The 27,757-nt window shown below is 32.5% G+C and overlaps 3 protein-coding genes across 5 annotated transcripts in view; all 3 read right to left on the bottom strand.

The window, feature by feature from the left end:
* Positions 1–1,220: 1,220 nt before the first annotated feature.
* On the bottom strand, positions 1,221–11,126 carry LOC111697701 (BDNF/NT-3 growth factors receptor). 3 transcript variants are annotated; one of them, XM_023467827.1, is made up of 9 exons: positions 11,005–11,125; positions 8,892–8,968; positions 8,578–8,632; positions 7,461–7,513; positions 6,090–6,150; positions 5,410–5,461; positions 4,056–4,135; positions 3,648–3,717; positions 1,221–1,347 (listed from the first exon to the last, which is right to left on the bottom strand). In XM_023467827.1, exons 1-9 carry the CDS (start codon positions 11,088–11,090, stop codon positions 1,297–1,299), a joined length of 585 nt encoding a protein of 194 aa, XP_023323595.1. In that variant the 5' UTR covers positions 11,091–11,125; the 3' UTR covers positions 1,221–1,296. The 3 variants fall into 3 exon arrangements, with proteins under 3 accessions (XP_023323595.1, XP_023323748.1, XP_023323677.1); XM_023467980.1 differs by lacking the exon at positions 11,005–11,125 and adding an exon at positions 10,639–10,697; XM_023467909.1 differs by lacking the exon at positions 1,221–1,347 and adding an exon at positions 1,654–1,695 and having other exon boundaries at positions 11,005–11,126.
* A 128-nt stretch (positions 11,127–11,254) lies between these two features.
* LOC111698775 (tyrosine-protein kinase Fer) lies at positions 11,255–19,833 on the bottom strand. The gene is made up of 10 exons (XM_023469244.1): positions 19,799–19,833; positions 19,512–19,560; positions 19,148–19,223; positions 16,703–16,809; positions 16,066–16,120; positions 14,987–15,056; positions 13,046–13,131; positions 12,480–12,563; positions 11,533–11,590; positions 11,255–11,344 (listed from the first exon to the last, which is right to left on the bottom strand). The coding sequence occupies exons 2-10, from the start codon at positions 19,513–19,515 to the stop codon at positions 11,255–11,257; spliced, it is 630 nt and encodes a 209-aa protein (XP_023325012.1). The 5' UTR covers positions 19,516–19,560; positions 19,799–19,833.
* A 2,552-nt stretch (positions 19,834–22,385) lies between these two features.
* The window catches only part of LOC111697908 (uncharacterized), a 28,733-nt gene continuing 23,361 nt past the window's right edge, over positions 22,386–27,757 (bottom strand). The window contains exons 23-26 of the mRNA XM_023468087.1: positions 27,007–27,106; positions 25,118–25,215; positions 23,209–23,344; positions 22,386–22,768 (exon numbers count right to left, since the gene is read on the bottom strand). Of these exons, the coding sequence (XP_023323855.1) occupies positions 22,719–22,768; positions 23,209–23,344; positions 25,118–25,215; positions 27,007–27,106 (384 nt within the window). The 3' untranslated portion in view covers positions 22,386–22,718. The remainder of the gene's footprint in view (positions 22,769–23,208; positions 23,345–25,117; positions 25,216–27,006; positions 27,107–27,757) is intronic.

Genomic DNA, 27,757 nt, shown 5'->3' with positions numbered 1-27,757 from the left:
CCTTGGACATGTNTTACAACGTCACAGTTAAAATCTTTAATTGTCTGTTAAAGTATGAATTAAATACTTTATTAAAGATTAAGTAAATGTTTCAAGGGTACCGTTGTAAACCTTTGCATGGAGGGTCGCTTAAAATTACGCTAATAGTCCCTTTAAAAATAATGAGTATAAAATTTTGAAATTTAAACTTCTTTAAATAAATTAGTAATTTAAGACGCATGCCAATACAAGCACTATTATCATGCTGCAGGGAACCATATGGTGGCTTAAAATATTGTGCTTCCCAATTCTATCTTTAACAGATTTATTAAAATTTGTGTAGTGAAGCAAGGAGGGCTGAGTAGTGAATAGGGTTTACACTTTACAAGGAATTTCCACAAAAGTATTCAAAATTATTTTCTATTTTTCAACAATAAACAAAAATTAGATAGCTTTCGATAGAACCATAGAAATTTCTAAACTTATTTGTCTAAACACTAGAAATCTCGAGGGGGGGGGGTAGATGCCATATATAAATCGACCAAAGACCTAATTAATGATACCGTATGAAATATTACCGTCATGAACTACTCTAAATAACAATAGAAATACAAAAGGGGGGAGGGGGGGGGCTATACCCCCTCCGTTCGGTTAATTTAAAGGAGAAAAGTGACAAATAATGAAAATAAAAAGATTTTTCCCAGAAACATTTATATTAAATTAAGTTATACAAACCTTATCTATTTAAATATTCAATAACATTAAAAAAATACAAAGTATGCTCTGCAATTATTGTAAAAAAAATAAAGATTACTTCTTTTACATTTTATGATTTTACGCTCTCTGAGACTGGTTTGTAATTCTTTTTAAATCTACCCATTCATATAAAGTATATATGGAATGATTTAAATGTGGGTTTAATTTCTTTAATAAGAATCATGGTAAATTCATAATTGAAATAAAACTCTAAATATTTTATGAAACTATAGTTTACTTTATCATTCTTCCTAACTTAATGGTGAATTTTATTATGGACGTGCTTTAAAGTAATCATCGTACGTGCTTAAAAGTTAAATTTGCTTTACATTATAGCTAATGTGCTATACAGTTGATTGGTTCCCGGATTTTCGCCCGTTTAGATGATATTAAAATGAAACCTAAAAAAACTGGAACCTTCTCGATAAAGAGAAAATTTCTGTCTAAAAACTTTATAACACTGCTAAAAAAATAACACGACAGCATAACTAAAAAAAATATATTCAATAAAAAATTATTATTTAAATAAATATAATTTGTCATTGAAGCTCTTTGTGATTTTTAATCATCGTACAAGATTATTCTGCTTTCATCTAGGAGTTCATTGTAAACCTAAAAACAGAAGTAATACATATCTTTTATCCATGGAGTTCATTGTAAACCTGAAAACAGAAGTATAAAATATCTTTAATCCATGGAGTTCATTGTAATTATGAAAACAGAAGTAATAAATATCTTTTATCCATGGAGTTCATTGTAAACCTGAAAACAGAAGTATAAAATATCTTTAATCCATGGAGTTCATTGTAAACCTGAAAACAGAAGTATTAAATATCTTTAATCCATGGAGTTCATTGTAATTATGAAAACTGAAGTATTAAATATCTTTAATCCAGGAGTTCATTGTAATTATGAAAACAGAAGTATTAAATATCTTTAATCCAGGAGTTCATTGTAAACCTGAAAACAGAAGTATTAAATATCTTTAATCCATGGAGTTCATTGTAATTATGAAAACAGAAGTATTAAATATCTTTAATCCATTAGTTCATTGTAAACCTGAAAACAGAAGTATTAAATATCTTTAATCAAAGAGTTCATTGTAATTATGAAAACAGAAGTATTAAATATCTTTAATCCATGGAGTTCATTGTAATTATGAAAACAGAAGTATTAAATATCTTTAATCCAGGAGCTCATTGTAAACCTGAAAACAGAAGTAATAAATATCTTTAATCCAGGAGTTTATTGTAAACCTAAAAATATAAGATCTCTGATCCAGGAGTTCATTGTAAACATGAAAACAGAAGTATTAAATATCTTTAATCAAGGAGTTCATTGTGAACCTGATAATAGAAGTATTAAATATTTTTATTAATCCAGGAGTTCATTGGAAACATGAAAACAGAAGTATCTAAAATTTAGGAGTTTACAGTAAACATGAAAAAAAACTATTAAAGATCTTAAAACCTTGAAAAAAAAGTATTAAATTAAAATATTAGAGGTATTTTTGAATTAACAGCTTGAAAATATCAAATTACTAAATATTATCATAAATTATTAAATAATTAAATTCCAATGTTAAAAAAACATTTTGAATAATTTCAGTAACTGGCATCTCAGCTTACAAATCTATCAAAATTACTTTTAACTTTTATTATTAACGATTATTATTTATTCATTATTTATATTACGTGCTGAGGTACCCATAAAGGATGATACTTTAATGAAGAAGCGGCCCTGAAGTATTAGTTCAACTAGGTAAACTCCTAGTTCAACTAGGTAGATCTAGTTAAACTCCTAGTTCAACTAGGTAGATCTAGATAAACTCCTTGTATAACTAGGTAGATCTAGTTAAACTCCTAGTTCAACTAGGCAGATCTAGATAAACTCCTTGTATAACTAGGTAGATATAGTTAAACTCCTAGTTCAACTATAGATCTAGTTAAACTCCTAGTTCAACTAGGTAGACCTAGTTAAACTCCTAGTTCAACTAGGTAGATCTAGTTAAACTCCTAGTTCAACTAGGTAGACCTAGTTAAACTCCTAGTTCAACTAGGTAGACCTAGTTAAACTCCTAGTTCAACTATGTAGATCTAGTTAAACTCCTAGTTCAACTAGGTAGATCTAGTTAAACTCCTAGTTTAACTAGGTAGATCTAGTTAAACTCCTAGTTCAACTAAGTAGATCTAGTTAAACTCCTAGTTCAACTAGGTAAATCTAGTTAAACTCCTAGTTCAACTAAGTAAATCTAGTTAAACTCCTAGTTCATCTAGGTAGATCTAGTTAAACTCCTAGTTCATCTAGGTAGATCTAGTTAAACTCCTAGTTCAACTAGGCAGATCTAGATAAACTCCTTGTATAACTAGGTAGATATAGTTAAACTCCTAGTTCAACTATAGATCTAGTTAAACTCCTAGTTCAACTAGGTAGATCTAGTTAAACTCCTAGTTCAACTAGGTAGATCTAGTTAAACTCCTAGTTCAACTAGGTAGACCTAGTTAAACTCCTAGTTCAACTAGGTAGATCTAGTTAAACTCCTAGTTCAACTAGGTAGATCTAGTTAAACTCCTCTTTACCTTAGCAATTTCAAACTCTTGGTCCCTATTTAACCGTTTAATACTAAGCCAAGGTTTAATTCAAGGTTTAAGCCAAGGTGTAATCCAAGGTGTAATCCAAGGTTTAATCCAAGGTTTAATCCAAGATTTAACCCAAGGTTTAATCCAAGATTTAACCCAAGGTTTAATCCAAGGTTTAATCCAAGGTTTAATCCAAGGTTTAATCCTAGATTTAATCCAAGGTTTAATCCAAGGCTTAATCCAAGGTTTAATCCAAGATTTAATCCAAGGTTTAATACAAGGTGTAATCCAAGGTTTAAAATCCAAGGTTTAATCCAAGGTTTAAAATCCAACCTGCAGAAGTTGAAGATCTCCTGCCTTCCCAATATTATCCAAGTTTGAAAGAATGGATTTGGGAGAACTTCTAAAATATATAAACCTTTGTAGGGACAGGAAGCAATGTTTGTATCTCAAGTGAATCTCTATTTTAAAGGGAGTGTTCGCGAAAATTCAGTGGTATAGGCTGATATCGAATATAATTCAATATTAATCGCTAATAGTTTTATTATCTGTTGTGCATATAATTAAGAGAAAAGGATGTAAAACGACTCAAAGCTAAGGACGTACAGGACCCAAACAAACTCATGAAGTTGTATTATTCCACTCAGATCGTAAATAATTAGATTAAATTTAAAATTAATCGTTTAGATATTACAACCTGATGCATTCGTATAAAGTTTATATTTCATCATGTTTATTTACCTGGTTAACGGATTAAGGCTATTGTGTACAAGTGTGAGTATACAGCGTGCTCTCATATTATTCTCATCTATCATTCGTAACTAAATCAAGCGGTATTAAGAAAATATTCTATATCCCAGAGCCCGAATCATCCCATTTTAACGGCTGTATTGAAGACGCGTATTTCTCCGTACTTTATAGTGTTTGACTGCTAGAAATCTATATGACAGCACATAATCTAATTTTACAATGCTTCAGGTTGTGTATTTATAATGTACAGTCACAGTCGGAACTCGGAGACGTCATATGTTAGTAAAAAGTATGGATAAGACGATATGGGCTCTGTGTACAGGATTAGACAATAAACATTTAGCAGAAAAAAGAAAGACACACAGGAGCCCACATAATTAACTGTTTCCTTAAACAGTGTACTGTAGTTTCAGGAAAGCAGGAAGAACAAAACTCAGCCCTAATAGCAGTAACAATTTTATGAGTTCTTTATTTTCTGTTTTTACAATTTTTTATTAAATGTCTTTTTGACTAAATAAATGGGTTGAAACTGATGTTGTACATACCACTCTAACATTTTATTTTGGTTATAATGTTAAAACATATTACAGAAATGTTTTGACATATTTGGAGATGCTCTTTGGAGAGTTTTTTTCCGAGGTTATAAGCCCCCAGCTCCGGGGAAACTGCAGGCAATAAGAAAAGGTAGTTTTCTACTGAAATGTCGTCTTCAAAGGGCATTTCTTTTTTTCTGAAGAGTCTTATTTGACTAAATTTGGGAACACATTAGAAATATATAAAAATGCAAAAAATTGCTTTAATATTAAATTAATTAAAAATAGCTATATATACATATATTCGGCTTATACGAATGTAGGTGAGCTGTCGTCTTCCTTGTTACATTTGACACGTGTGACGTCGTGAATTATTGGTTCATTTCTCTGGTGTCAACATAAAAGAAATATCAAAAATTCCAGAATTTTGGCAATATTTTACTAAAAGATACTAAATCGAAACATCTGAACTAACTTTTGGTAATATTTATCAGACCGAACACAACTTGGAAGTCCCAGGAATAGGAATATGTTATTAAGTGTTTTAGCAATATGCATGCCGTGTGTAGATGATCTAAATAAACCCATCACTTAACTTACTTTTTTATTTGTACTTAATTTAGTAATACACGATGGGTGGTGGGACGATTGATTAAAAGACTTTTTAATTATATCTATAAAATACCTTTTAATGAAAATCTCAATCACGTTCATACTTCTGTATAGATGTGCGTTTCTTTAAGTTCTTTGATCTTCGATCTGTTTCAGCGCGGAGACTTAGAAATTTATTTTTATAGAAATCAAGTATTTACCTTAAAATAAGGCCTCATATCAACATCATTCTCAAGACGGGAAACAACGTCCCTAGAAGATTTTAATTGAGATTAATTTTCTGTTTTCAATTATAATATGAGTTGGAAAAGTACATTTGCGAGTTCATCCGAGTACATATCCAATATCCATCTTCAAAATTGATGAGACTTTTTGCAGGCTGAATCTATGTGAAAGGGTTTCTAATGAATTTCGCGAAATTCTAAATATTTTCAAAGAAACTATAAATAACAATTCTTAAACTTATTACCATGTTCTCTTGAAGACTTTATTTGTCATTAAGGTTTAAAATATCAAGAATTTGCCAAGATATATGGACAACAAAATTTGAGTTTGTGGCGAAAAATCATTTCCTTTTCGAAAGTTTTTGTTATTTTAATTATTGATTTTTTCAATTAATGAATTCTCAAATTTTTTAAATGCTATGTCTTTGCAAACTTACAGTGTAAACCTTTGATATTTAAAATTGATATTATTTGATCTAACAGAATTCAAAGTTTGAAATATCTAAGGGTTATCAATTGGGTTGCAAAGATACTAAGATTAGAAAATCATATTTTGTGCCGACGACCTATTTCCTTGCCTAAAGATTTTTCCAAATATTTTTATTTTATAAATCTTCGTTTTTACTTAACGAATAAAAATAAAAGACGACATTTACTTGTTGGTGAGGTGTTTGTATGGTTCTTCTCCCCAACATAATATTTCCCAGATAAGGACTCCTAAACACATTAATTGATAACATCTATAAAGTTTGTATGGACCGGTACTAAAGCGTTAAATTTTGCAATAGTTTCAGTAAATATTTCTATTTACGGATAGCGCCGATTGAAGGATTCATAACTCTTATTGGATAATAATGAGATAGATAGAAAGATATATGTTACAGCCATACTATTCCTATTGGTTCAGAATAGTCAATAAACACATAACTGAACCCTGATTGGTTCAGGCGCTAATGGACCCGGCAAACAGGAGTGCATGGAGAAACCCAAATAAAAGACACAATTCTAAACTAGTCTTACCTTTCAATGACAACTATTATTGTTTTAATAGTTACCAATTGAGAAATGAAAAACGGGGAAAAAATCTTCTTCAGATCGAGCAATGAAACGCAAACTATAAAATTACATCTCTTGTTGATTTAAACGAAAACATAGAAAAAATTAAGTTTGCTTCACACTTTACTAAGTAGAAAGAGAAGGTCAAATTAATTGAGCCTTTGCCACAAACTCAAATATTTTTGAACTCTTATATCTTTGCAACCTGGTAGTGTAAAGCTTTGTTACTTCAGACATATATTATTTGATTCACAGTTTGAAATACCTAAGATCTACAACATTGGGTTGAAAAATATAGGATATCAGATATTCAGAGTTTCTTGAAAAAACACATTTTCTTTTTGCGACATTACTGGCGCGACTTTCTGACCTCGTAGATTCTTCAGTTTTACACACAAAGCATGAGAAGAACAAATTTGTTTGGGTTACTTACTAGAAACTCAATAGATGGATATTCAATAGAAGAGAGTTATAAGATTGAGAACATAACAGATTTCAGTCTAACGTGAAATTTGCTGAAATGACGCGATTTAATTCTATTGTAACGATCTAGCCCGTCTCTCCTAGCTTACACTTTATGGCTAAATTGTCTCAAACTCTAACTATCAGTCAATCCCGACTGCTTTATGGCTCAACTGCCTCAAACTCTAACTATCAGACAGTCCCGACTGATGTTTGGCTAAATGCCTCAAACTCTAATAATCAGACTACCCAGTCTGATTCCGTCTATACTTAACAACAGATGGCATTCAACTAATTTATTTATAAACATGATTATACGGGCCGGTCTGACCGTCCAGGTAACAAAATTAAAAGAAAGAATTATAATACAAAATATGATAACACTGTAGGGTAGATAGATACAGCTTCTGCAGAATTCATTACACTATGAAGCAGAACAATTTGTTTGTTTGTTTGGGTGTTTGTTTGTTTGGGTGTTTGTTTGTTTGTTTGTTTGTTTGTTTGTTTACCTAAAGCCCAGATATTATCGCTACTGGTTGGTTTGGTGTACACAGGAACCATTCTGAAAACACATACAGTTGAGGTCAATCGGAAATGCGTGACAAGGAATTGAGTTTTTGCCACAAACTCTGATTTTCTTATCCCTTTTATTATATCTTTTAACTCGATATCGTAGACTTAAGTTTTTTTAAACTGTGTTTTATTATGTTCGATCAAATAGTCTAAGTTTGAAATATCAAAGGTTTGCAACATCAATTTGATTTTGTGGCAAGAACTCAATTACTTTTACTTTAATTTTTCTCTCTTTACATTTGTTTACTTTTATATCTTTCTAATTGGTTCCATTTTAACGTATTTTCTGTTTTTATATTTTATCTGTTCTACTTTTTTGAAGAGTGTATTATTCATATACGATAAATATATATGCATAATATATAAAATATATATACGATAATTATATATACATAATATATAAAATATATATAGAGTTGACCAAAGATATACTTCTAAAGATTGCTGCAATGCATGAAACATCACGTATTCTATATATAAATTTAGCTTGTCTGGGTGTCTGTCTGTTTGTTTGTATCCAATAAACGTCAAAACGGCTGAACCGATCGGGCCCAAATTTTGTGGGGGACCTCACGTGACCCCAGGGAAGGTTTATGAATGATCAAAATTTTAAAAATTTGTGTTTAAAAGTTTTTTATTTTTGTAAAATTTAGAAAATGCGCGAAACAATATTATGAAATCCGCAAACTTTTTTTTTTTTGTTTTATGCTGTACAAAGAGAAGATGCTCATAGATAAAGCCACAATTAAAAGTTGAAATAGAAGATAGGCGCGAAGCGCCATAAAAGCCTTGTATTTTACACTTCTTTTGTATAATAATAATGTGAAGTTATATATATTATGTATGATAAAGATATATTTTATTTACATACGATTTGGAATATATTCTTCTGTTTGCGTTCATATATTTTGATCTATTCTTTTATTTTTGTTCTTATATTTTTAACCTATTCCTCTGTTTGTGTTCATATATTTTACCTATTCTTCTGTTTGCGTTCATATGTTTGCTCTGTTCGCCCATTTATGTTTATTGATCTGCGCACAAAAATTTAACCTGTTTTCCTGTTTCTGTATTTGCGAAGACGAACACCATCGTACAGGCACACTGTCTATCATAAATTTAGAATATATTTTAAGAAAAAAAGCAAAAATATGAAATTAAATTGTCTGTCTAGTAAGCCTCACATAAAAACGTGGTATAAAATACATTTTGAGTACCTGGCTCAAATGGTAAAAATCAACATATATATTTATTCCTAAATAAATGAGCTTTTTCCATTTGTTGAAATTAAAGTAAAGCTATTAATGAAGGGACAGGGGTGTACGTAACATTAAATTCTAATTATTTACTGCTATATCATGCATCACCTGTATATATCGGCCAGTAGTCTTGTGGATATAAAGATCTTCCTAGACCATAGTCACACAATTTCAAGGTCAAATCTCTAAATGTCACAAAGCTTCAAGGTCAAATCTTTGAATGTCATTGTCACACAGCTTCATGAGGTCAAATCTCGTAATGTCACAAAACTTTAAGGTAAAATCTCTAAATGGCACAGAGCTTCGAGGTAAAATCTCGTAATGTCACAGAGCTTCAAGGTTAAATCTCTAAATGGCACAGAGCTTCAAGGTTAAATCTCTAAATAGCACAGAGCTTCAAGGTTAAATCTCTAAATGGCACAGAGCTTCAAGGTTAAATCTCTAAATGGCACAGAGCTTCGAGGTTAAATCTCTAAATGGCACAGAGCTTCAAGGTAAAATCTCTAAATGGCACAGAACTTTAAGGTAAAATCTCTAAATGGCACAGAGCTTCAAGGTTAAATCTCTAAATGGCACAGAGCTTCAAGGTTAAATCTCTAAATGGACAGAGCTTCGAGGTTAAATCTCTAAATAGCACAGAGCTTCAAGGTAAATCTCTAAATGGCACAGAACTTTAAGGTCAAATCTCTAAATGGCACAGAGCTTCGAGGTTAAATCTCTAAATGGCACAGAGCTTCAAGGTTAAATCTATAAATGGCACAGAGCTTCGAGGTTAAATCTCTAAATGGCACAGAGCTTCAAGGTTAAATCTCTAAATGGCACAGAGCTTCTTGGCACAGAGCTTCAAGGTAAAATCTCTAAATGGCACAGAGCTTCAAGGTCAAATCTCTAAATGGCACAGAGCTTCAAGGTAAAATCTCTAAATGGCACAGAGCTTCAAGGTAAAATCTCTAAATGGCACAGAGCTTCAAGGTTAAATCTCTAAATGGCACAGAGCTTCAAGGTTAAATCTCTAAATGGCACAGAACTTTAAGGTAAAATCTCTAAATGGCACAGAGCTTCAAGGTAAAATCTCTAAATGGCACAGAACTTCGAGGTTAAATCTCTAAATGGCACAGAGCTTCGAGGTTAAATCGCTAAATGGCACAGAGCTTCAAGATTAAATCTCTAAATGGCACAAAGCTTCAAGGTCAAATCTCTAAATGTCATAAAGCTTCAAGGTCAAATCTTTGAATGTCACTGTCATACAGCTTCATGAGGTCAAATCTCGTAATGTCACAAAACTTTAAGGTCAAATCTCGCAATGGCACAGAGCTTCAAGGTTAAATCTCTAAATATTAAATCGTTTACAACCATGTGACTACTAGGTAAAAGTTTTGAACGTAAAAATCAAATCTTAAAATTTCACCTAATGTCAAGCTGTAATCTGTTTAATGTCGCAGGATGCTAGATGCTAAATTGGAATGCTGCATGCTGTTTATAAACACACCTATTAATAATACATGTTCTGGTTGCAACTTCAGAATGCTGCATGCTGTATATTAACTAACCTAGTAAGAATGCATGTCCTAGTTGCAAGATCAGGATGCTGCATGCTGTATATGAACTAATCTAGTGAGAATGCATGTCCTAGTTGCAAGATCAGGATGCTGTATGCTGTATATAAACTCAAATAGTAATAATGCATGTTCTAGTTGCAAGGTCAGGATGCTGCATGCTTTATATTAACACACATAGTAATAATGCATGTCCTAGTTGCAAGGTCAGGATGCTGCATGCTTTATATTAACTAACCTAGTAAGAATGCTTGTCCTAGTTGCAAGGTCAGGATGCTGCATGCTGTTTATAAACTAACCTAGTAAGAATGCATGTCCTAGTTGCAAGGTCAGGATGCTGCATGCTGTATATAAACTAACCTAGTAATAATGCATGTCCTAGTTGCAAGGTCAGGATGCTGCATGCTGTTTATAAACTAACCTAGTAAGAATGCATGTCCTAGTTGCAAGGTCAGGATGCTGCATGCTGTTTATAAACTAACCTAGTAAGAATGCATATTCTAGTTGCAAGGTCAGGATGCTGCATGTTGTATATAAACTAACCTAGTAATAATGCATGTTCTAGTTGCAAGGTCAGGATGTTGCATGTTGTATATAAACTAACCTAGTAATAATGCATGTCCTAGTTGCAAGGTCAGGATGCTGCATGCTGTAAATAAACTAACCTAGTAAGAATGCATGTCCTAGTTGCAAGGTCGGGATGTGCAATTCCTTTATTGAACAGGGCATCAAGACCAGCAGTAGCGTCCATACACAGCTTATCAAGTATAATTATTTAGGGATTAGAAAATTAGAGTTTGTGGCACAGACTTAACTTCTTTATCATCATTCTTAATCGTTATTTGTTATTTCTTGTTAGTATTAAAAAGAATGCTTACGGATAAAGAAAAAACTTAGATAATTACGAAGCGCACTTTACGTTAAGCAATTAGTATTTGCAAGGTCGGGATGTGCAATTCCTTTATTGAACAGGGCATCAAGACCAGCAGTAGCGTCCATACACAGCTTATCAAGTATCATTTTTTAGGGATTAGAAAATTAGAGTTTGTGGCACAGACTTAACTTCTTTATCATCATTCTTAATCGTTATTTGTTATTTCTTGTTAGTATTAAAAAGAATGCTTACGGATAAAGAAAAAACTTAGATAATTACTAAGCGCACTTTACGTTAAGCAATTAGTACTATAATCTACCTGAAGTTGTAATGAACTATCCAGTTTATTTGGATGTTCTCTCAAATATGTCTTGGCACTGAAATAGTGAATTTCGTTAAACCTTTTAGTTTGTCAAGTTCGTTAGTTGTCTGTTGCCTTCACTAAATCTTTCACAATTTTCCTTAGTGTCGGTTTTGTTTTGAAAAAATTAAAAAAATATGCGTTTTTTTAAGCCAATTTATTTAGGCTTCAGTATAAAGTATTACTCCTATAAAGCAAAAACAGACTAAAAATAATGTACAGTGTTAGTCCGTGCAGCTATGGTGTATATCTGGAGAAAAGACTGCAAAAGTTGCTTTTGTTCATCTATTATATTGTTGACTTTTTAATTATATCTATATAAACTAGGCATTTAGGGTTCTTTGCGCCCATCTTCTATTTCAACTTTTAATTATGGCTTTATCTGTAAGCATCTGTAAGCAACAGTATAATTGCATAATATTTTTTCAATCATTTTCTAAATATACTTTGCTTGGTTTGTCTGTTTGTCTGTTTGTGTCCAATAAACGTCAAAACGGCTGAACCGATCGGGCCCAAAATTTTGTACAGGACCTCACGTGACCCCAGGGAAGGTTTTTGGATGATCGAATTTTTAAGATTTTTCCTGTAACAAAATTCGATTTTGAAAATTTTGAAAATTCACGAATTTTTTAAATTATAAAATCCGCGAAAATTTTGTTCCTTTTTGCCTTGTTTAATGTATATAAAAAGAAAATGTTCACAGTTGAAATAGTTCAGCCGTTTTGACGTTTATTGGATACAAACAGACAGACAAGTAAAGTATATATAAATATGAAGTAGTAATCTCTATTTGATACTTTTGTATATCCGATCATAACTCATGAACCCCTTGACCAAAACAATCTGTTTTAATTTTGCTTCCAGACTACAAAACTGGTTTTGTTGTTGTTGTTGTTGTTGTTTACCTTTTGAAATGTGTATATTCGAGAATAGATAGAAGAGGGAAGGAGTCAAAGCTGCCCATAACAGCACCAGCTAGGTTTGGATGCCTAGAGAATAATATAGAGTAAAGTGTACAGTTCTTTATACCCTACATATATCTTTCGACCCTTAAATGTTTTTCGAATTCATTGGACAGCCTAAAAAGTTATCGAAAGGCTAGTGGTTGCTTTGAACAAAAAGTAACTAAAAATCTCCATCAACTGAAAAACATGGAACCATAAAAATTCTTGAATATGAAAAAAAAGTTGGTTGCTTTCTTGTGTTTTCAAAATTACCGGAGTTAACGTAGTAGAATATAGGGGATAGAAAACATTTAACATTTGGAACGTACGATGTCGTCACTATTGGGTTGATGGAACGGTCTAGAAATGATTTACCTGACAGAGTTCCAGATCTTGTGTTCCATGTTGAACCTGTCTAATGGGTTGATGGAACGGTCTATAAATGATTTACCTGACTGAGTTCCAGATCTTGTGTTCCATCTTGAACCTGTCTTGTGGGTTGATGGAACGGTCTATAAATGATAAACCTGACTGAGTTCCAGATCTTGTGTTCCATCTTGAACCTCTCCACTTCCCCTTGGTTGGCATCATCCCGGAGCATCTTCACTATCACCTACAATTATCGGTCATACAATCAACTGAAGATTACATAGAAAATTATTATATTCTAGTTACAATTAAAATACTCCAAAACACAGAAAGGGATTGAGGTTTGCCACATACTCTGATTATCTAATCCCTATATTTTCGTATATTTCAAATTCAAACTATATAAATTCTGTTCAATCAAATTATCTAAGTTTGAATTATCAAAGATTTACACCATCAGGTTGCAGAGATACAGAGATGATAAAATTTAAGTCTGTGGCAAAGACAACAAATACACATAGGATAGCCGAAAAATTGTCTTCCTATTTCACAGTTTTGAGTCCCACTTAACAGATAAAGATGTTTTTTCCATCTTTTTTTTAAATTCATGCTATTTTGACATTTAAAAGCCAAGGAACAAACGATTTATCAAACCAATTATTGGTTAACATGAACTAACAGTAAACTTGAAGATAATCTTGTGGAGCCGTTTAAAGAGAATTTTGTGGAGCCGCTTAAAGAGAATCTTGTGGAGCCGCATAAGAGAACCTTGTGGAGCCGCTTAAAGATAATCTTGTTGAGGTGCTTAAAGATAATCTTGTGGAGCCGCTTAAAGAGAATCTTTTGGAGCCACTTAAAGAGAATCTTGTGGAGCCGCATAAAGAGAATCTTGTGGAGCCGCTTAAAGAGAATCTGGTGGAGCCGCTTAAAGAGGATCTTGTGGAGCCGCTTAAAGATGATCTTGTGGAGCCGCTTAAAGATAATTTTGTGGAGCCGCTTAAAGAGAATCTTGTGGAGCAACTTAAAGAGAATACAAGTACCCGCATAAAGAGAATCTTGTGGAGCTGCTTGAAGATAATTTTGTGAAGCTGCTTAAAATTTAAAATCTAACTATGTTCATCTTTACTCTTTGAGTTGCCATTACAAAATTGAGTTGTTGAATTTGAGACAATAAATTTGATATAAAACAACATATTTTGGTGGATTGAAAGATTTTTCAAAACTTAGCAATGCACAAACAATAGGAGACACAGAGCTGCTTTTGGCTAAAATTGGATCCAAATTGTTAAGAAAGAAATATTTATTAAATATTTCTTTTTATCAGTTAAACATGGTCCTCACAATAAAACATAGAAAACGTAAACATTGTATAATTTTTTAATATAATGGACGCAGACAATACACTTTTACTATAGACACACAAAAAAGTAGCTGAACCTTGGCCCCTAACTCCAATTTTCCAATCTTTATAATCTTTGCAACCTGATGTTGAAGACCTTAAATCATGCAATATACATGTATTCTACTAGATCAAATAATCAAGGTTTGAAATTTTGAAGGCTAACACCATCAAGATTAAAAAAATAGGGATAAGAAAATTAGAGGTTGTTTACATAATTATAAAGAATCGACTAAAAAAACTATTTTTGAATATAAATTTTGTCTCCATTAATAGGAATACAAAATATTGTACATTAATCAATTTCATCTTTCGTCCCACAGACATCCAGACTGATATTAAAATGATGCATTAATTTTCTGAACCGGGTCAACTTTGAAGTGTCCCTTGGCCTATGGTTTTACAAAGCAAACTTACTAATACATTTTAGTATCCCTTGACTTGTACAATATAGATCTACAACGTGTTTGTTTGTAGCTTTAGTTTAAAAGGAGTAATGCAAAATGATGATGATTTTTGCATTTGAGCAATCTTTGGATTACTGTGGCTTATCTTGAGACCTCTCTGCAGGCTTCCTTCAACCAATATCCGACCAAACCTCCAGGCTTCCTTCAACCATTATCCGACCAAACCTCCAGGCTTCCCTCAACCATTATCCGACCTCCCTGCAGACTTCCCTCTACTATCCAACCAAACCTACCTTGAGACCTCCCTGCAGGCTTCCCTCTACTATCCAACCAAACCATCCTTGTCCAATAGTTCCATTGTATCTAAAAATACTGAGTTAGGATTCAAATCAGGAATATTTTGTATTTTTCATTAATCTGCACAATGAGAAAATAAACAAAATACCTTCGTATTTCTTTCATGAAAAGCTATGAACTTTCTGTTTGACAAATCCACAAAGAACATTTAAGAGAAACCATGATTTTCATAAAGAAACAAGGATATCTCCATTATTTTGCTGAGACAAAGAGTCGTACATAAAAATATCACTTTAAGTCCACTTAGGTTAAGTAAATAACTAATTAAGTAATTTATCACTTGAGCATAACAAGAAGAATAAGGAACTGTAGACTAGATTCATTTGAACCTCAATTTATGCTGTAGCATTTCAGATACACAACCGTATCCTTAATGGCTTTATCTGATCTATTACCACATGTTTTTCATTTTTTAATCTACAGGTTCTCCTCAAAAGTGACTTGCGTATTTCTACTCAGGAAACCAATTCGGAATTATCAGAATTAACACTTTTCAAGCTAGATAAACTATGTTTTCCTCCACATAAAGCTGATCATATAAAGGTTTTCAGGATGCGCGATGCGCCTCTTAATATGAAAAGTTAGTTGAAATTACGTTAACAGCCCCTTGAAGGAAGAAATAAGTCCCTTGAATCCTGAACCCTGGGTATTAAAGTAAATACGTTCCTCTAACCTGATCCAAGGGTATTAAAGTAAATATGTTCCTCTAACTTGAACCCAGGGTATTAAAGTAAATACGTTACTCTAACCTAATCCAAGGGTATTTAAGTAAAAAGGTTCCTCTAACTTGAACCCAGGGTATTAAAGTAAATAGGTTCCTCTAACCTGAACCCAGGGTATTAAAGTAAATAGGTTCCTCTAACCTGAACCCAGGGTATTAAAGTAAATAGGTTCCTCTAACCTGAACCCAGGGTATTAAAGTAAATAGGTTCCTCTAACCTGAACCCAGGGTATTAAAGTAAATAGGTTCCTCTAACCTGAACCAAGGGTATTAAAGTAAATAGATTCCTCTAACCTGAGTGCCTCTCTACTGTAAACTAAAGAGATCCTTTCCAAATCATCAGCACGAGCTACAAGAATTTTTATATTTATGAATTTCTTTAATGATAATTAAAGTCTTAACAAAACAAAATAAAATTTACAATATCACAGCTAATTTATAAGTTAAACTATCAAAAAAATCAGTTTTCATCTTTGTAAACTTTAAAAAAAAGAAAATTAAAGGAATTGTTAACAATGATTGTAAAGAAGGTCGTCGTCCAGGCATTCATTCGAACTAACCAGATTTAAAGTTTGGTTAATTTGCTATATTTTAAAGAAAGGAGTTAAAAACCATTCAAGTGTGTTTTTCTAAAAAAAAATGTAACTATGGAGAAAAAATCCCAACCATAACAAATGTGGTTTCCATATGTATTTTGCCAGTCTGGGTGTTTGTTTATTTGTATACAATAAGCGTAAAAATGGATAAACCGATCGGAATTAATTATACCGTACTCACCAAAATAAACTCAGTAAACTGCAAATATTTTAAGAACGATTTAAAATCGCGACTTTCAGTTTTCAACACTAAAGTTGTTGTTAGGAATATGGGGGGGGGGGGGAGGCGCCAATCGCATTCGTCATTAAATGGATTCTTCACAGTGTCGATCTACCTGTATTGTTATTCAGAACTGTTGGTAAAGGTTCGAATGTAATATCCTCTGTTAGTTCAAGAAAGGGTTGGTTCCTTTGTACTCCAGCCCTGTACCCATCCTGGGACCTGAATATTGTTCATAGGATTCCTCATTTACTCCAGCCATGTACCCATCCTGGGACATGAATATTGTACATAGGATTCCTTATGTACTCCAGCCCTGTACCCATCCTGGGACCTGAATATTGTACATAGGATTTTTCATGTACTCCAGCCCTGTATCCATCCTGGGATCTGAATATTGTACATAGAATTCCTCATGTACTCCAGCCCTGTACCCATCCTGGGACCTGAATATTGTTTATAGGATTCCTCATGTACTCCAGCCCTGTACCCATCCTGGGACCTGAATATTGTTTATAGGATTCCTCATGTACTCCAGCCATGTACCGATCCTGGGACCTGAATATTGTTTATAGGATTCCTCATGTACTCCAGCCCTGTACACATCCTGGTACCTGAATATTGTTTATAGGATTGCTCATACATTCTATTATACTGTACCCATCCTGGGACCTGAATATTGTTTATAGGATTCCTCATGTACTCCAGCCATGTACACATCCTGGGACCTGAATATTGTACATAGGATTCCTTATGTATTCTATTATACTGTACCCATCCTGGGACCTGAATATTGTACATAGGATTCCTTATGTATTCTATTATACTGTACCCATCTTGGGACCTGAATATTGTACATAGGATTCCTCATGTACTTTACTATACTGGACCCATCCTGGGACCTGAATATTGTACATAGGACTCCTCATGTACTCTATTATACTGTACCCATCCTGGGACCTGAATATTGTACATAGGATTCCTCATGTACTCTTTTATACTGTACCCATCCTGGGACCTGAATATTTTACATAAGATTTCTCATGTACTCCATTAAACTGTACCCATCCTGGGACCTGAATATTGTACATAGGATTCCTCATGTGCTCTATTATACTGTACCCATATTCCATATTCCATATTCCTCATATACTCCAGCCATGTATCCATCCTGGGACCTAAATATTGTACATAGGATTCCTCATGTACTCTATTATACTGTACTCATCCTGGGACCTGAATATTGTACATAGGATTCCTCATGTACTCCATTAAACTGTACCCATCCTGGGACCTGAATATTGTACATAGAATTCCTCATGTGCTCTATCATACTGTAACCATCTTGGGACCTGAATATTGTACATAGGATTCCTTATGTTCTCCAGCACAGTATTTTATTAAACTGTATGTGCCTCACCACACTTTGTTGAGGAGTCTATTTTGGCTATCCAATCAGGCCCTACCTACATTCTACAACCTACTCCTTGGTCTATCATTCAGAAGAGGGTTTAACACCCTTTCTTCTCTCTGGATTCTCAAGGTAGCTGCCAACAGGGCCGGATATCCCAACTGACCAGCCCCGGTTGGCCGCTAGAGGTCCAGACGTACCCTGAGACAAAATACCTGGCTTAAGGACCCAGCCTTACTTTACAAGCAAGTAGTGGCTTTGTCTCAAGGTGAAGATCAAAAGGGTTGACCTTAGCAGCCAGGCCGCGGTCTGCAGGTCATATTAGTAGACCTGGAGTGCAGCATGTTGGGTCGGTCAAGCTAGATCAACCAGCAAGCTTTGACAGTAGGATACTTTCAGGCAGGCTGATTAAGCAGTCCAGCTTGCTGTTCAGTATATATTACAGGAGGATCTTACAGGTTTGCAGAGTAGGAATACACTTCTTAACCTGAATTGTCACATACAGGCTTATGAGAAGTATTAGAGCTTTTACTTCAGAAAGACAACAAAAAAGGTAGGGCTTTTTCATCAGTCTAAAATTAAGTAAAATAGAGCGTTTTAGCTTATTAGGTCTCAAATTATACAGTTTAGATCGTTTTTAAACAAATCCCAACCCTACTCTCTAGCACTAGAATTATATCATTTTCTTCTCAATATATTTCGCCAAAAACTTTGGCATCATCAGGAGTTTGTCCTATAATGTAACAGATATAAGCAAAAAATAAAAATAAATAATACAAACACAGCAACTAAAATAAACAAAGAAGAGAACAAAAATAAAAAATCTTTTTATGTAAAATGGAATTTTTCAAAATGAATATTGTCAAAACACATAAAACTTAAAAGAAAAATTAGAAAACCGTACCTTACTCTTTTGAAGAGTATTGAATGACTGGAAAAGGATTGACTAGTTTCTGGGCGTATGCAGTGGGGGAAGGAGGGGGGGTGTTGAATGGGGTAGAATTCGTCGACAAGACGGTCAAATACATGAATTCGATCAACACTATAAGGTACTGTTGGTAATACATATACATACAGTTTAAAACAAACAAAATTTATTTTTTTTAAAAAGATTGCAATTAGCATTATGTTTTCTTGTTCAGTCCTGACCTCACTGAGTTAAATTTCTGGATGTAGTATGACTCCCTGACCTTCCTGACCATGCTATCCCTGGACCTGATCTTCTCTATGGGAATGAAGGATAAATCTGCATATGAGTGGGGAATGAAGGATAAATCTGCATATGAGTGACCAGGGACACGAAAATTATACATTCTTATAGAAGTAAATATTGTAAAGCTAAATGATGATTTTTGATAGATTTTTGATCAGAAGTTAAGCGTGTTGTTGTTGGTAGCATGTATCTCAAAATTTCTTGGAAATCCAATACTTTTTTGCACAAACACAATTTTCAAAAGTTTATTAAATATTGAACAGTGAGAAGAAAAATTAATGACTCTTAGACTTAACTTACCCATTTGAACACGGATTACAGAAGACAGTTTTTAACCAGGCACAGAGAACTATCATTTTATAAGTTAATTTTAAATAAGTTTAAATGTTTGAATGTTTTCTTTTTATTTTTATTTTCATTATTTTCTTTCTATTTATTTTGTCGTTTTCAGGACGTCTGAACTCCAGTGGAATGAATAAATGTTAAATGTTTCATTATTATTAAAAACAAGCCCCCCCCCCATCCGCCCTGAAAACGAATGAATATTGTGATTTTTTTTATTTTCAAATTCTTTTTAGCATATATTCCTAATGAGAAAATTAATGCAAGGGATGCAAACACGGATAAAGGAAGAATAAATGAAATATCTGCAGACATCATCATTTTTAATTCAAACTCATTTTTATCTAGAACTATTGAATTGAGTGAATGAATTGAATTCAACTTAGGCACAGACGTATTAAATTGAATAAAAAATTTAAAAGTTGAATCTAATTAATGAAAGAATGCAACATGAAAGTGAAAGTAATTTATTAATGAATTGAATTGACTAAATATATAAATTGAATCTAAAAGAGTGAATGGATATAATAAAATCAAAAGTGAATTAACTAAATTAAATAAATGAATGAATGAATTGAATCTATAATGAAGGATGAATAAATAAATGAATGTATGAGTAAATTAAATAAACTAAATTAAATGAATGAATAAATGAATGAATTAAATCAATAGGAGTGAATGAATATGATTAGATGTATGAGAGAATACACTGAATTAAATAAATGAATGAATGAGTTGAATCTTTAAAAATGAAAAAATATGATTAAATGTATGAGTGTACAAGCTGAATTAAATAAATGAATTAATGAATGAATTTATCAGTAAATTAAATAAACTAAATTAAATAAATTATTGAATGGATTAAATGTGAATGAATATAATTAAACTGAATTAAATGAATAAAAGGATGAACTAATATCTATAAGATTAAATAAATTTGATTAAATGTATGAGTGAACAAAATGAATTAAATAAATGAATGAATGAAAAAAATCTATAAGAGTGAATGACTATGATTAAAGGAATGAGTGAATTAAATAAACTGAATTAAATAAATGATAAAAAAGAAACACTTGAAGTTCCTTGCATAGGATCCCTATTTAAACAAACTGACTCAAAATAATTCTTTTATCCTTCTTATCTTCCAGAATACTATACTGTGTAGTTTACTCTAGCTAGAAATCGTTTAAGAAAATTCTCAACATCAAAACGTTTCCATATATACAGGGTGTCCCCCGAAACATGACAGTTGGTGAATAGTTTTGAATGTTTTCTTCCATATACGTATTGATATTGTAGACTTTTTGCAGTTTATTTATTTTTGAAAATTTTTACTCAAATATATTTTACTTTGAAATTAATTTTTCTATAATATGGCTCCCATGAAAAATTTCATATTATTCTATTGAGGTTCAAACAACAAACTATGGAAGAAGACATTTAAAACTTTTCACCAGCTGTCATGTTTCGTGGGACACCAGCTGCATTTAAAAAATCTGTAGTAGGAAGACGAGTTTTAGATCCAAATTATGGTTTTAAATAATTCATTGAACATTAGACACATCAATTGTGCAGTGTAAACAGACCCATTTCACTCAATAAGTGATTTAATAAGTTACTACAGTTAAACCTTAAATATTAAATATCGAAAGAATTTGTGAAATGTCGTCTTGACAATTTTTATGGGTTTTATACTATTTTACGTAAATCTCAGTATTGCGAAAATTAATAAAAAGTTATGAATATGCAGGAATAGTTTTAAAGAGCTCCATATAATCATTTAATTAAAAAACTAAATATTTGCAACATTCCATGATCAGAAAGTGAAGAATACGACATTTGATAAATTTGTTTGATGTATTTAATATTTATGGCTTAACTGTAGTAAATTTTTTTTTTGGTTAACAATAACATGTACTAAGATATTAAAATATTATGACACTAAGACATATAGCATTAAATTCCTTACTTTGATGTTATAATGATAGTGATAGCAAAACATCAAAAAAACTATGCAGATGCAGTCGAAGCACTCTACCCACGCACAGTTCTGAACCTTCAGTAAAAGTAAATTCAACCAAAAGTCTGACCGCGTCAACTTTGTTGCACCGGCTAGTTCTATTCAGTGTCTGCTTTATTTACCCAATGTCCGAGTGATACAGTACAAACTGGGACAGGAAAGGTTGACCCGGCTCGGAAATTCAAATGTACTAAGGCTGCAGCCCATGTACATACCATAAGGGAATAGTTAAAGTTACACATATTTAGAGATCTCTTGAAGGTTGACAAGCCTCCTGCCTTGAAACAAACTAGAAGTTGTGATCCTATTCCTATATATCAACCAGGTTGTTGTTTTTAAAGTGCACATCCGACCTACAGAGTATCGGATCAATAGCAGCTGTAAAACCACATGCTAGTAGGTCGGATGGGCAGTAGAACGGATATGCGCGCGCAGGTCCAAAAATACCCACCGTTTTTTTTACATAGCTTAGTTGTGATAAAGATGAAGATGATCTTTAATTAATCTTTTAGCCGTCATGTTTAGTATTACACCCACTATCACGAAAGTACAATGAGTTTAATTCTATCTGTCTGATTTAAGTTTGGGCTATATATATATATATATTGAACCCTCTGGTCCCTTTTTTTCAAGGCCTAATTATTGTAAACCTTAATTATCAATCGGTCAATGGAATAAAGTTTTTTTAAAAATTTCGAAAAATATTCATGTTACTTATCTTATAATTGGTTAAATAGACATTTATTTAGTTTATAATTGGTTAAATAGACATATAGTTATTTCATAATTGGTTAAGTAGACATTTACTTATCTTATAATTGATCAAATAGACATTTAATTATTTTAAAATTGGTTAAATAGACATACACTTATCTTTTAATTGGTTAAATAGACATTTACTTTTTTTAATTGGTTAAACTGACATCTACTTATTTTATTGGTTAGAAGACATTTATGAATCGTATAATTAGTTAAATAGACATTTATGTATGTTAAATTGGTAAAATAAAATTTTTTTGTAAGATTGAAATGTCCACAAGTGATCATTTTTGTGCATCTTGCAAATAGTAATAGTAGCTACTGTGTTCAGATATCTTGCTTGTTAGTTGTTACATGACGAGCTCCATGACAATTATGTTTTCTTTTCAATCTTCAATCTTTGCCTCATTTTTTGCATTGGAGATGTGTGTTACTCCTAAAAAAAGGTATCTTTCAGTGTTTTTAGCGAGAACAAATCTTTTTCCACTCTTGTCGCCTTTCAGCATTTCTGTCTTTAAACTTCCTCAAATTGTTTGTATATTGAATTTAAAAACAATTTGGATTATGGCATGGGGGACAATAAATCTTTTTGTGGCTTATGGCTGCCCGAAGTCGAAAATGCTCAAATGTATGACGCATGAAATAAATGTTTTTAAAATTGAAATGGTTGAAATAGGGGCTGGGCAACGTTCCATTCAAAAAACGGTACTTTAAAAAATAATGGAAAATACCATTAATTAAACAAACATTCCATTCTTAGCTAAATAACGAACTGCTACCTGAATTTTTTTTTAAGGTTTGAATAAATGTTAACAAACTGCTTAAAAAAATCAGAATGTTCCAGGCCCCAGTTGAAAGCATATATAGTTGGCTTACCAATAATCATGTATGGAGCATTGAACATCAGTATTATGGTTGGAATACCGTAAACAGCAAAGATCTGAAATCCTTTCAATAGATTGCTCGTCTTCCTAGCTTGAGAGTACAAGGTCTTCCTGGTCTTTACCTCAACCTAACAATAACATTTCATTAATACCGCACATATTTTTCCCTATTAATTAGCTGTAGTGCAGGCATTTAAAGGCAGAGGGGATACCAGGGATTACAGACAGGCCAATGAAAGGACCACATTTAATGATTTGGATTTATGTTGCTGAACTACCTTCCACCTGATCAATTTCTTCTCATGGGTTCACTGGCTCAAATCCTGAATCACTGATTAAAAGTTTACGGTTCTGAGCAACCCTCATCTGCAGTCAGCTGACACAGACAAATTACCCCGCTGTTCTAGCCAATCTGAGTGCCACAAAAAAATCTCATTGGCTGAAACAGAACTCGACTTTGATTCAATTGGATAGTTTAAAAACTTGAAGTAAAACCATTCATATACCATCGAAATTCAATGAAAGTCTCAGACAGACTACTAACGGCTATTAGAAAATGTTTTAGGACTGCACAGACCTATTAAAGGACGACAGTGGACTAAAAGGGCTTGCAAATTCACTATAGGAGACTTTAACATCAAGTTTATATGACATTTTTAAGATACTAAGGAATACCGGAAATTCAGAAAATCAAAAGTCATTTAACATGTTAAAAACCAAAGGATTTTTTTTTGTGCTTTGCGGAAATATTCAACAAAGATTACAGAAATATTTAGTTTTAAAAAAATCACAAGAACACAGTTGTACATTGAACAAAAACCAAAACTTATCTTCTTTTTGTCTTCAACTTCTTAAATCACAATATTCATTTGTTTAAGCATAATTGGGTGGATTTAGAAATATGATACAGTGCAAATTCTGAATGTAAACATTGTTTGATTTCTAATAGATTAATAATTTGTTAACACAAAATGATATATTGGGTAGAATTCTTAGTCCCTTCTGGTCCCCAACCTTATTACCAAATGTTGCAACCCCCCCCCTCACTCACTGGAAAAAGTGCAACATCCGCCCCTGCTTAGATAATATTTGTCCAAAATACAAAAGACAATTGCTATTTGGAAACAATTTGGTATTTAAAAAATTCTCGATAAAAATTCTGTGACATTTCATGTAGAAAGAACCAGAACAGAATTACAGCCGATCGTTATATGTACAAATGTCATGGATATAATCTTTTAAGTATATAAATATTTTCTTTGTAATCCCTGCTGCCAACTTATATATAGGAAGGGATGCAGAATTATAATTCAAAGTCAATTTCTTTCCCCAAAGAAAATTTTATTTGTGAACTATTGCTATTCTTGCAATCCAACTTCTTAATTATGACAAATTTAGATTATTCTAAATGAATTTGTCCATGGCAATAAATCAGAGATAAGAGAGTAACATAGATCAATTAAAAGATATGATATGCGATATTTTCCACAGCAGGTGTATTGTCAAATACGGTACACGACCATTAGCAGACATCTCTATTCAGGGATATTTTGGGATCCTTTTGGATATAAAGTACAAAATCTTCAAAAATAGACTAAATTCATAAATTTCATGTGTAATGTGAAAAATCGGAGCATTATTTTAAATTGTGAAACTTAAATCTTGAATGGGTGACCGTTAGATGGCATTCAAAAAACCTTTAATGAAACTATAGAATGACGTGCCGGGAAACTATAGACCTGCATAGCCTATACAGTAGAGCTTATGATCACTCTGTTTTAGTGCGTATGTACAATGAAATATGCAGAAAGAGTATGGCATCCGAGTTCAAGAGGTTGGCACATAGCTTTTAGGGTAGGGATACCTTATCTTAAAAGATAAGAGTATTAAGATATTATAACCTGTTCGATTCTATTGATGAGATCTACTGGTCTGATGGTGTTGTTAGCATTCAGAACCTCCTCAACTGAAGGGTGGGGGTCAGGTTTGCGCTTTCGAACTAGAAGTAAACCAATCAATAATTGGGATTGGAAACAATGCTTAAGGTAAAATAACATTTATTAAGTTACATGTATGAGGCATATTTGTAGCAATTTTTAACTAAACAAGATGTGGAAGATATTTTTAACTAGTGAATACTTAAATCCGTCAATAACTTTGCAATCCATAGCAATTTTACTTAAACAACCAGAGGCCAAATTTAAAGAATTTTAGCCGCAGCTTAAATTTTAGTCGCGGCTCAAATATGGTTGGTTCCACTTAAAATTGTATTCAATGTTTCAAGATTTAAGACGGCACTCAAATGAAACCGGTTTTTGGCGGATTTGAGACGCAGCTCAAGTTCATTAAATTTGGACTCAGGTTTCTTATTTTCAGCAGTATTATCCAAATATTTTAAACAGACCCATCACCCATCACTCCTTAATTACCCCCTAACACACCCAATTAGTAAGTTTATTTTATTAAACAATAAAACAATGTTACACCTATATTTTTTTATTAAACAGCAAACAATGTCCCACTAAAAATTATTTCTACTAAAACTGTATTTTATTGGTTTGAAATAAATTCATTTATTGAGACTATGTGTTATGGAGTATTGGAGCCATCAAACAACTAATCACCTAATCACCAACGCCATGCTTAAGTTTCAACACCTGTATTTTCATTAAGGCAAATTATTTTATCTGTTTTTTCTTAGTATGTGAATAGTGAAATTCCAGAAAAACAAGTTTCCTTTTTAATCCCCCCCTCCCCATTGTTTAGAATACAGATGGGCATTGTTTTTTGAAAGAAAGTAATTTTTTAAGAAGACCAAAATTTTAATGAACAATATATGGTGTCGTTCAGAAAAATTACTAAATGATGGACACACAAATTGGATTGTTTGCATTTTATGGATCAGTCTGAATGTTAATAAACGGATTCTCTTTTTTAACTGGAATAAAGCAATTGTTTTAAACAAACTTTTTACAAAACGAACAATTTTGTTAAATGATCAATTTTACTAAACCAACAATCTCACGGAACAAATGATATAATTAAACAATTGTTCTGTTAGAAACCTAAACAGAAGTAACTGGAAAAGTTTTGAAATACATACCCCTGATAATTACTTACCATGACAGCTGGTATATGTTCCAACTTTTTCTAGCCGGTTTGTTAACGGTTAGTTTTCTTAACGTTAAAAAATAAAAATTTAAGGTAGCCATTAGTTTTGAAGGTAAGAATGTAAAGTTTGTTTTGTTAACAGTATTTTCCGTTTCTTTAAGTTACCGTTTGTTATTGATCAATAACAGCAATAGCTGTTCAGATATTGCTGGAAGCGCAAAAAAATTTCTTTATTGGTTTGTCAAATTGTTAACAGTGCAAGCTATTAACGGTAATTGTAGTATTATTGGGGTTAACGGTTTGCCAAAATTTCAAAATTTCCATAAAAAATCGTTAGTGGTTAATCAAATTGGATTTACGGCACAAGCCATCATCAAATTACAAAAATATCTTTTAAAGTTCCATCATGTAAATGGAGAGGGGGGGGACTGAAGGCGACATTTAAAATTTTTGTTGTTGCAAGTTTCAAGCAATTTTGGCCAAAAAAAAACTTAAGTTGCCTCTTTTAAAAACCCATCCGTTTCATTTTCGTTTTTAACCATAATTTTTTTTCAAAAATGTATAATCTGTTTTGTTAACAATTTAAAAATTTACAGTTTTTGCAGTTTGTTAATGGACTCTTCTGTTGATTTACTAATACCTCTTTGTCGTTGACGGATCTTTTCCCAGTCCTACTTACCATACATAAAATTAGTATCATCTGGAACTTGTTCTTGAACTGGAGATGATGCTTCGTCTACTGCTATCATGTTACCATGATTATTAATCATCCTACCAGCCTAGTTAGCAGATTTATTATATTAAAGGAAATGGAGACATTGATCAAGCTACTCTCCATTTGCAGTGTGGCATGTCCAATTCACAACAAACTATTTAAACCTTTTTCTAATCAAGAATGACTTCATTTTTTATTTTCTATTTTTCTAGTTTGAAAATTAGATGCTTGGCAGTGAAGAAACACAAATCTCAGTTTTTAGTTACAAAGAAAATGACATCTCCTTCCTTTATGACCAGAAAAAGGTTTACAAGAAACCTGGGTGCATTGGACATGAAACTTTACAAATGGAAAGTATAAAAAAAAAATCAGTTTCTTAATGACAGATGACTCAAGGGCAACTTTCCGCTAAAGGTTAAATCCATCATGTTTATGCCTAACCCAACCTTTTGAAACCATGTATTTTTTTCAGTTTAAGACCAAAAACCTTACACGAAATGGTATTTATGCATAATGAAAGGTTTTAATATTTTGGTTCCAGTTGGATAAGTAATAATACAATTTACGGCTATCAGTTTAAGGCCTAAATAACAGAGGTCAGTGGCGGATATAAGGGGGGTTATTGGGGTTATTTACCCCCCCCCCTAGAATCCTGGGGGTAAATACCCCCCCCCTAGAATCCTGGGGGGAAATACCCCCCTAGAATCCTGGGGGT

Source organism: Eurytemora carolleeae, unplaced genomic scaffold (genome assembly GCF_000591075.1).
Source record: "Eurytemora carolleeae unplaced genomic scaffold, Eaff_2.0 scaffold77, whole genome shotgun sequence".
NCBI lineage: Eukaryota > Metazoa > Arthropoda > Copepoda > Calanoida > Temoridae > Eurytemora > Eurytemora carolleeae.
The sequence above is the reverse complement of the archived record's forward strand: the minus strand, read 5'-3'. Positions and strand labels throughout refer to the sequence as shown.

What these genes read in the sequence shown, in the direction of transcription:
- LOC111697701 (XM_023467827.1), bottom strand. Translation starts at nt 11,090, where the DNA reads ATGGACGCTACTGCTGGTCTTGATGCCCTGTTCAATAAAGGAATTGCA. An exon ending in CGATAATATCTGGGCTTTAG is followed by an intron (nt 6,151 to 7,460) that starts GTAAACAAACAA and finishes TAATGTGTTTAG; the next exon opens with GAGTCCTTATCTGGGAAATA. An exon ending in AGCCTTAATCCGTTAACCAG is followed by an intron (nt 3,718 to 4,055) that starts GTAAATAAACAT and finishes TATATATTTTAG; the next exon opens with AAGTTCTCCCAAATCCATTC.
- LOC111698775 (XM_023469244.1), bottom strand. An exon ending in CAGAAATTTAACTCAGTGAG is followed by an intron (nt 16,810 to 19,147) that starts GTCAGGACTGAA and finishes AACAATATTCAG; the next exon opens with GTCCCAGGATGGGTACAGGG. An exon ending in AAGATCTGGAACTCAGTCAG is followed by an intron (nt 12,564 to 13,045) that starts GTTTATCATTTA and finishes ATTATTCTCTAG; the next exon opens with GCATCCAAACCTAGCTGGTG.